The sequence below is a fragment of the Periophthalmus magnuspinnatus genome, chromosome 22 (assembly GCF_009829125.3).
Source record: "Periophthalmus magnuspinnatus isolate fPerMag1 chromosome 22, fPerMag1.2.pri, whole genome shotgun sequence".
NCBI lineage: Eukaryota > Metazoa > Chordata > Actinopteri > Gobiiformes > Gobiidae > Periophthalmus > Periophthalmus magnuspinnatus.
The window spans coordinates 14,970,212-14,980,256 of NC_047147.1; the positions used below are offsets into that span (position 1 = coordinate 14,970,212).

At 40.0% G+C, this 10,045-nt stretch overlaps 1 protein-coding gene across 1 annotated transcript; it reads right to left on the reverse strand.

Moving 5' to 3' along the window:
• Positions 1-511: 511 nt before the first annotated feature.
• Positions 512-5,816, reverse strand: LOC117390975 (delta-like protein 4). The gene is made up of 11 exons (XM_033988783.2): positions 5,409-5,816; positions 5,063-5,314; positions 4,897-4,954; positions 4,475-4,735; positions 3,812-3,872; positions 3,569-3,699; positions 3,286-3,455; positions 2,844-3,063; positions 2,039-2,756; positions 1,817-1,925; positions 512-1,744 (listed from the first exon to the last, which is right to left on the reverse strand). The coding sequence occupies exons 1-11, from the start codon at positions 5,460-5,462 to the stop codon at positions 1,739-1,741; spliced, it is 2,040 nt and encodes a 679-aa protein (XP_033844674.1). The 5' UTR covers positions 5,463-5,816; the 3' UTR covers positions 512-1,738.
• Positions 5,817-10,045: the final 4,229 nt, after the last annotated feature.

Consider the following 10,045-nt stretch of genomic DNA (forward strand, 5'->3'; position numbering starts at 1 on the left):
TTATAAGTTGTTTTACTCTGCCTTGTAAAATCAAAAACAAAATTGAAGCACACTATTTGATATGGCACAACTGTGATTTTGGGGGCACCTGCAGCAGACTGTGATGGGCGCTGTGGCAATTACATTATCTATAAATAGAGCCATTGAGTTGCAGTGCTTGTGCCTGTGTTCAGTTAAGCTTATTAGTGTCTGGCTAAGATTAGAGATGAGGAGCACTCCTGTGGCCCTGTACTGACTGCAGAGGTTATTGTTGGTGGTACTCTATGTTTTTGACTATGTTGGATCGTACTGTCCTCAAACGTAAAGTAGAATTTTGCAGGCTCAGGATCAGTTCTTTTATTTTACACAGTCAAAGCTCGCTGCCCTCGAGTGGTGGCAAATGGCACTACATTCTGAGCAATTATCACTTAATAGAGCCTACCTTACCTTAATAAATGATTTTCACTTTCTGTTAGCTTGAGAAATAACACAATGAATACATAAATAAAAAAGACACAATATAATAACCATTCAGTAGAAAAAACACAAATATTCTTTATTTTCACATACAATTTTAAAATATAACTTCTTGTTTAAGTAATATGTCATATTGTTGCCAGCTTAGTGATGCTAGCATACTGATGTCAGGTCACGTGGCTGCAGATCTCGTGGACATAATCATTAAGGCCAAATATATGTATATTTCTATTAGACAATGAAGCCACACCAGCTCTTGGGGGACACATTACTAGATGATTCCAGGGTTTAAACACATTACTATGCAATGACATGTACACCCAACCATAAAATAGCAACAAACAAACAGTGTACCAGATATGTATTCAATGTTTTTTATCAGAAATATTAACATTAAAATAAACAACAACAAATTAAAATAAATCACCTTTTGGGGTGAGTTGAAAACACATGTACAGTACAAGTCATAATTCTATTCTCATTGTATAAATATACACTATATACAAAATAATCTTATATAAAACATAAAGATCAGTGCTTCATATTGTTAAATTACTCATGAAATACTAATCATACAAAAACATTTAAGTCATATTTGTTGAAGGCGTCCTTGGTAAAAAGATTGATTTTTGCATAAGGTAAAACAGTCTTGTGTATCTCTGCACTCTACGGCCACATATAACTTTTGATCTTTTAAACTGAACTCTTTATTTGTGTGCAAAATAACCAGGGTAAGCCTAGGCACAGGTTATTTTCTTACAAAGTATATTTAAATAAGGCTTTTTGTCAGTGTTGCATACATTCTTCTTAAAAAGGATTCAATTCACAAACCTAATGAACCGTCTACAGTAGTTTGTCTCTTGATTTAGCACAAGGCTGGTTTGAGTTTGCATAGAGGCTACTAGAACCAAAATGGCTCCTTCCAAAGCCTTGTTGGCAGCAAGATGATTTGTTGATTGCTGATTACTGCACTACAGTGGCGTGCTCCATCAAAAGGGCAATCTTCTTGTCAACAGTGTGCAGTTGAAATGTCTTGACCCCAGCCCTCAGATGAACTTGGACAGAGCTGATGTGTTTGAAGGCGCATTCTAGAGTCTGATTTGTTTATTTTTCCTCTTTACATTCTCACAATAGTTAATAGCTTTAGTCCTATTGCATTCGAAAAGCACAGTGATTCCATCCAGTTGTCAAGTTTTCAAGAGCAGCATCTTACAATTAAATAAATCCCAGTCTCTCTTCATTTGTAAACAGTCCACATGAAATGCAATGCAAGTCCCCATTATTATACCTGTAAATGACAACATATAGTCAGAAATCCTGCACACACATCTAGTCAATAGTTTGAAGATGAATAAAATACCTCAGTTGCTATAATGCATTCATTTTTCTCTTCTGCTATCACAAAGACAGACTGGTACATTGAATCTCTGGAAGAACATATTGTTGATATTCGACACTCAGGCCTTTCTCTGGAAACAAGAAACATAGTGGTCAAGTGGGTTCATATTAGATCACTCTTGTATATTAGATATGGTCATTGCTTTGCACAGATCCTGTGTAATTAAGTCAAGACTATTCTTACCTGTACATTTTTCTAAAATGGTGCTTGTCTTCTAATGTCTTTTCACAGTTTTCTTCTTTGTCTAGATAGGACAGTTCGTCCTTGTACCCCATGGACATTTTATAATCCGGGTGGTAATGATTGATGTGTTTATGATTAGACTTGTCCCTGGTACAGTCCACCTCCTGTTCCATCTTTTTATTAGTGTTCTTCAGCTCCACTGTAGAAATAAGGTTCTCTTTCTGATGGTCAACTGTTGACAGGTTGTTGATAGTCTCTGACTTGTGGTGCTCAGTTCTTTGTTTTTTAATATGACGTAGTCCCAAGAAAACCATGCAGAAAAACACTGCCAGAAGCACAAGTCCTATTCCCACACCGACGGCGGCCAAAGTGACTTTGTCTCCATACTGCCAGCCTGTCTTGGGCTCATAGGTCTGGCAGAGAGGGCCACTGTACCCTGTGGGGCAGGTGCATGTGTGCTGGCCTCTGGCTCCGCTGGTACAGGTCCCTCCGTTGAGACAAGCCTTTTCACCACAGAGCTGCGTGGGCCTGTCGCAGTGTCGGCCGCTGAACCCCAGGGGGCAGGTGCATGTGTAGTCATTGATGCGGTCGGTGCAGGTGGAGCCATTAGCACAGGGGTTGCTGGCACACTCATTAATGTTGATTTCACAGCGTTGTCCTGTGAAGCCTGAGCGACAGCTGCACACTCCATAGTTACCATGGTTCACACAATGACCACCTGTGTAAGAAACAAGCCCAATGAATCAATGCCTACATTTATCAGAGACATGCTTTAAGTGTGTATGACATGCTGTACATGTTTTACCATTAACACACTGCAGTGAAGTACATCTGTCCATCTTCTTCTCACAGTTGAGTCCAGTGTAGCCTGCTGGACACTCACATGTATAACTGTGTCCATTGTCCTGCTCATTGCACTTGCCGCCATGAAAGCAGGGTTTGTCTGCACAGGTCAGCTTCTTGTGTTCACAGTGTGGCTCCTCGTAGCCCGGTGGGCACACACACCTGTACCCCTCCTCTGAATCCTGCAAACAGACAAATATAAGTTTTGTAAAAAAAAAAAATAAACAATGTCAATGCAAACTAAGCCATCCTTAGTTCTATTTACAGGAGGTTCCTGTGAACTGGGTCATTTTGTAACTTGACAATCAATAGCATCCTCTTGTACTAGCAGATAGTGCTAGGCAAAAACAAAAACAGGAAGGCATGTGTTGTGGGAAAGGAGAGAGAGGGACTTCCGGACTCACCATGCAGTAGCCTCCATTACGGCAGGGCTGACTGTCGCACTGCCTGACCTCCACGTCACAGTTGACCCCGGTGAAACCTGGCAGGCAGGTGCAGGTGTAGCTGCCCTGGCCAGTGTTCATACAAGTTGCCCCGTTTGCACAAGGTTTGTGATGGGTGCAGTAGTTCAGATCTACAAACAAATGTATGAAAACATTATATAGTGCTCTGCTGTTTACAGTGCTAACACTTCTGTGTGAGCGAATATTTTGCCTTTCAACTGCTGCAGTTAGAAACATAAGTTACCCTGATCACAGAAGATTCCTCCCCAGCCTTCTTTGCAGATGCACAGCCACGGCTCTGTGCAGGTACCGTGTTTACAGGATGGGTGAAGTTTACACACATCACAGAATAGCCCCTGCCAGCCGGGTCGACACCTGCTCAAATCAAAGAGAGTTATGGGTTAATACACACAGCGTAAGTCTCTCTCAAGTCACATCTATTCAAAAACATTTCATCCTAAAGATCTGGTGTATGCTTCTGACTCACCTGCACTCTCCAGGAACTGTGCAGTTTCCATTTCTTTCATTGCACCCCTCAAGACAGACAGCTGTATAATAAGAAGCTATACATTAGTACAGTTAAATCAGCATGAAGGTTGGTAATTGAGTGTTTAGTGAGTATAAATGTTTCTTTCTCACATTATACTCTATTAGCAGGTTGTTTAGTAATAAATGGGCATTTCTAAAGCTGTAGGCTCAAGGCAGTGTGCCATTGATTGTAAATGGTATACGGCTGGTTAGTGGTGAGCAGATGCTTGTTCTCCTAAAGCAGGACAGCTGCCCTATTGTTGTGGCTGGGCAATGCGAGCCGTGCGTGCAGCTGCCGCCTGTGCCCGTTCAACAACAGCCAACAAAAGAAGCCGCAGTTAAGTGGCGCGTGGCGGCCGATAATGCCGCGATTAACCTCGGCGCGTGCTGCCGGGCGTGGTCTACGCGTAACCCGGATTAAAGGACGCACGCGCCCTCCACGGTGAAAGTGGGCTCCTATTTCACCATTGACCATATCTGTCAACGTATAACCTAAATTGTTGGCAAATTTAGTTTGTATAATATGATTTATACCTGGCCATATATGAACCGATTTTGCTCCAAAACTCGTCAAGCAGCCTATAGCACACACAAATAGAAGTCACTTTTCACACTTGCTTACGTTCTTGGCAGTATTCTCCCTTCCATCCCGGTCGACAGGCTATTTGCCCATCAGGCTTGCAGGTGTAGTGGCCAAAACGGTCGTCTCTTGGAGTGCATATTTTGGAACAAGTGTCCCCGTAGTAATTTTCATTGCAGATGAACCGGTATGAGTACCTTAGCTCCGTCTGCGTGTCGCTCGCTGCCTCCTGGGACCACTCATGCCCTATTCCCAACTTTTTTTGGATGGTAAAAGAGCTTATCAATTCAGGGTTGGTGGTGTCTGGAACAAGAAGAAATGTATTATCATAATTGCATTATTAATAATTTAAATTTATAATATTTTGGTATCCAACAAGACACTGCCTGTAAGCAATGTAAGCACGTATAATGTTAAGTAATGCCTTAGGAAATGCTCCCTCTAGCGGTAACATGGATCCTTACCTCCAGGCAGCCCAGTGGCAGGAGAATACCAAGCCTCTACTATTAAGGAAAAAGCTCCCTGCGAAGAAAGGTGGGCAATGCATTTAAATAACGTCTTTATTTATGTGAGAGTTATGATTTTAATAACGCTACAAATACAATGAAAGTTAATAGTTTGCGCAATTACCGGCCAAGTGAAGTTGAGCGGTAGTCGCAGCCGTGCGTTCTGCTGGATGCTGAAGGAGTCGGTACCCAGAACAGGTGTGGTGGCTCTACCGAACAAACATTTACCAGGAGAAACTACAGTCTGAAAGTTCTTTAGACAAACTGTGAAAAAAGTCCTGCAGCCACTTTTCCCGCAACTTAGTCCATTTGCGAGCGCACCATTAGTATTCTGAAAATGATGGAACTCTACTTCGAACACACCTGTTCCCAGAACCTAAGAAGATCACACATAAAGTTAGCAAATATAGACACTGAAAAACCTACATACTTCTGATTTTTTTTTTTTTTTTTTTTTTTTTTTTAAGTACCTGAGTAAGTACTGAAATAACTATTGTGAAGACCAGTGTGAACCAAACGGCCATCCTTTAGAGTTTAATGTGCGTATCCTTGGAAAATCTATATGTCCTCCACAAAAAGGTCTCTATTCCAAGATGAGACACTAAACAGGCTCAAGTGTAAATAAATATAATCCTTCTTCCAAAGCCCGAGGGACGAGATCCAGCTGCACAAACCGTATCCAGAAGATGCAAAAAGCCAGTTATCCAATAGGTTAGAAAAATAAAAGTAACGTCAATATCCACAAGTGCGACATTCTGCGGTCCTTATGTTGTCCATCCATCGTGCCGGTCAGGGTCTCGGGGTGCGTGTGTGGCGGTGCCCTGTGCTTGCAGTGATGAGAGCGTGCGTGGGAGCATTAGCGTGTTGTGGGTCCCAATGAGAGTGTCTGACGTCCCTCCCAGTTTATATACGGAGTAGTAGTGTCTGTGGTGCCACTGGCAGTCAATAAACACCGCCCACTCCCCTTTTCTCCACTGTCAGCGCGGACCAGCATGAGCATTCACGTATAATTAGAGAAGTATATGTGCCACTTTGTAATCAGTTTTAACTACACGAATTATTACAAGCATAAGATGTCCGAACCGAGCTTTTCAAAATGTTTTGCTTTTACGCAATTCAATGATGTGCAGCTGACAATTGTGACAGATTTTACGTAACCGTGGCTTTGGTTGTCACACATGACAATTATTAAACTCTTTTCAGCACAAGCTGTTCTCTGAGTTCGCCGTTCAATTAGGTACATCACCGTACGCGCGTATTGATCCGCGAGCGCGTGGTCTGTAGGCTGTGCGTCCATGGAGCTGACGCACTGATGTCTCTCTTTATCTATAACAAATCATATTATTATATTAGGTTACTATTTTATTATTTACCTGGAGCAAATCCTAGCTAAATATAAAACTAGAATTATAAACTAATTAATATTAATATTAATATTTAGGCCATTTGTAACCGTCTCAGGCATGTCTTTTGATAGCAATCCATGTTTAATGTGCTAAATTAAGAAAATATACTGTATGCTTAGCTGTCAAGGTTGTACTGGCACCCAACTGTTTGGTCAAGTTGTTCCACTTTATCTCCTTCAATACAATGTACATACACACAAATCACACACATTGTACAGGGCATGAGGCACAACATAGTTTGTTGAATGTGAAAACGTTCTTTTAAGTGTCTAATTGTTTCCAAAAGGAAAAGAAATGAGCAGTCCAAACAGTATTTTGACTGCTGGCTTGTGCTGAGAAAATAAATTGGTATGGCATGTATATTTCTATCACATGTTGCTCATGCTGCGCACAGCTATTGTTAGTTTTATCACATCTAGAGCAGGCGCACATGCATGGGAGGATTTACAGTGGCAGTGAGGGAACGGGATCTAGAAAGCGTTCCCTGACCATGGAGGTCTCTGCCAGAACAGCTCTCCTGCAGAGATAACTTCATCTGCTGCCCCCCACCTTTGACTTATAGGTTTGAGGTTCCACTTTGGGCTGGAGACAATGGACTATTGAGTCTGGAGCAGTGTGAGTAAGAGGCCCAGACAGCTCACACCTCTACTGTACTCAAGCTGTGGTTCCCACCATTCACTGGATCACAGGCTCTGGCAGCTCTGCATTGTGTTTTTATTTTTTTTAATTCATTATTACTCTTACATTGTGCTGGTCTAAAGTGGAATACTCAATCCACCTGAAACAAGTATATGTCTCATGTCACTGCTGTCCTCTTAACATACACATCAAAATATCCAAACTTTTCAATAATTGATGTGGTGTGGCTAAGGTTTCCCAAACTGTTCTTGGGTTTCAATGCCTTTTAAAGCTTTTGACGGCGCTAAACATGAACTGATGCTTGCACTGAGACTTGAAGGAAAACATTGGCATAGATTCACTTTGGACCCTCTTATAATATTTACATATTCAAGTGATTTTATCAGTGTTTTTATTTGATTATTCTGTATATAAATATAGACAGAAACCCTGGGTTGAATTAATGGAACATTTTTGTCTTTAGTTGCACGCCTTGTTTACCTCTGGCCTATGCAAACAGAATCAGCCCGGTCTCTTTTATGCTGCATGGTTGTAAAATAAACACAGGCACTGTCCCATCTGCAGCCTTATGTTGCATATCATTTCTCTTTTGGACATTGTTTGGTAAAGTGAACTTGCGATTGTTCTGTCTTTTCAGCTGGCATTAAAAGCTCTGAAACAACATGTCGATTGGGGAAATAGGAGCCAACCTTCTGAGTCACGCTAGTTATGAGCTGCAACTGTTTGGATTAGTGGCTGATAGCATGTTCACAGTAATCAATTATAATGAACAATAAACCTGGATATCTAGCAAGATGTTTAGAATATCATTACTCTTGATAGCACACATTTCAACTGCTGGTTTTTGTTTCTATTTGGATTATTTTTCACTTTTGATTGCAGCCCATATACAATGTACTGTTAATACATATTTTCAAAACACAAAACTATGATCACGTTCGTCAAAGATCAAAGTTGTCACTGCATTACATTGTCCTAAATGTCACGGTATATTTACAGTCATTTCACATTGGTTAAAGTAGCGGGGCTGACCCTGGGCTTGGCCTGTGCTCAGGGGTAATTACAATCAATTGGAAATTAGTGACAGTGCTACCAGATGGCTCCTTTTGAGTGGAAAAATCTGCCTCCTTCAGTTAAACTCTTCTTTACACCACATTTGATCTCTTTGCCCCAATCTGTGCCTCCGATCAATGGGCTGTTTGAAGTGCGCTGGCTGTGGATGTGGCCCTCACAAGACAAATCACCTGCTGCCATTCTGTCTTTGCGCTCACTGTAGCATCTAAACCAGACAACTTTTCATTTGGTTTTAGTGGGGCAGGTTCAGTACTGTATTTGTTTTGTTATTTTATCAGTGTAATAGATGTTGGTAAGTCTGGCAAATGTGTTTAATTGTACATGAATAATTCATTAATTTACCTTATGGACTGAGAGAAATCCCTTCCCGTTACTATGCCTCTCCACAGATCTGACTGTAACTTGGCCTGGTGGAGTAATTTGTTTGTCTCCATGAAGTTTTCATGCTGTACTGCGAAACATTACAGGCAAAGCATCTCGATAGAAAAAAATGGAAAAACAAAAGTAAGTAGTAGTAGGTGAATTTAACAAAATGCATTACATCGACAATCTAAATTGAAATAAATTGACAGAAGTATAAGATTTGGTTATATAAATGGTGGGTCTAAAATATATATATATATATATATATATATATATATATATATATATATATATATATATATATATATATATATATATATGCTAAATACTAGTACTAGTTTGTCACTGACATCTACACAAATTTTTATTAGCATGTGGGTATCGACCTTTACCCTTTGTTTACTTGAAAACTACTATGGAACGTGTGGTAGTTTAGCTTTACCAAATCATATACCAATCTATCTCATTCTCAATTACATCAACCAGACTTAAATCACAAAAATATCATGTACACAATACTTTTTCATATTTTCTTTCTATTCCTCTTCAGATAAGCAATTGCTGTTTTCCTTGTCCCAAAGCCCTGTGTCATCTCGTTTTATAATTACACCTCCCGCAGTATTTAATTGAATGCTACCCTTGTAGCTATAATGCTAGCCTGATATGTAATAACTATGGTTAAGTGTCAGCGCGCTCAGACCCTGCTAATCATGTAGTGCCCCTGACATTACAGTTACCTGCCTAATAAGTGCCCTGGGCTGTTTTGGAACTTTCCAGTAGCAGCAGGAGCCCTTCTGCCTGAGCTGTATACAAAACAGAGCCATGTCAGCGAGCCTGTACCACCATGATGCAACCAACAACACAACGCTCATGAAGACGTCTGCGCGGTGACAGCACGGTGGCGGCATAGTGGCAGTGGTTAATTCAGTTGACCTAAATGTTTTTGTCATAGTTTTTGTCATATTAAAAAAAAAATACAACTAATCATAATGACACAGCTATGACTAAAAAAGTTACATTTTTGTTGATTGATTACTCTTTTATTGCAAAGACTGAAAGTAGATTGATTAAACAGCATCTTAATTAGCCTTTGTAAAGCATGTAGAAACGCTTAATTCATAGTGAACAAACTGGTTTTAAATTGTTTATTAAGAATAATTCAAGCTTAGTAACTACTTAATTAAATTCAGTTCAGTTTATTTGAGCTAAAAGTAAAAGTGCTTATGAGAGCTTACACTTATTACCACATTTATGTGTTACAGATATACAGACATACGCATTACAGTAAGTTAAGCTAAACATTAATTGACAAACACAGTTGATGCTACCATAAGTTTGACTTGTGTATGTGAAATAGTGAAGGAGTCATGGTTAGGAGTGAGGGTTAGGAGATAGGCTTATGGAATTTATATAGTAGTTACTTAGACTTCATCATTCATGAATTAAGTCTTTCTTTATGCTTTATTGAGGGTAATTAGGTGCAGTTATTATAAAGTGTTAGCAGTAGATCTTTCCGTTGACTAAATGTACTTACTGATTTTTTCATGAATAATAAAAAACAAACAAATGAATGAAAGGGACTCACTCGAAATAATTACATACCATGAAGCATTGCAGTATAGTTA

What these genes read in the sequence shown, in the direction of transcription:
- LOC117390975 (XM_033988783.2), bottom strand. Translation starts at nt 5,462, where the DNA reads ATGGCCGTTTGGTTCACACTGGTCTTCACAATAGTTATTTCAGTACTT. An exon ending in CGCTCAACTTCACTTGGCCG is followed by an intron (nt 4,955 to 5,062) that starts GTAATTGCGCAA and finishes CTTTCTTCGCAG; the next exon opens with GGAGCTTTTTCCTTAATAGT. An exon ending in GTAATGGAGGCTACTGCATG is followed by an intron (nt 3,064 to 3,285) that starts GTGAGTCCGGAA and finishes GTCTGTTTGCAG; the next exon opens with GATTCAGAGGAGGGGTACAG.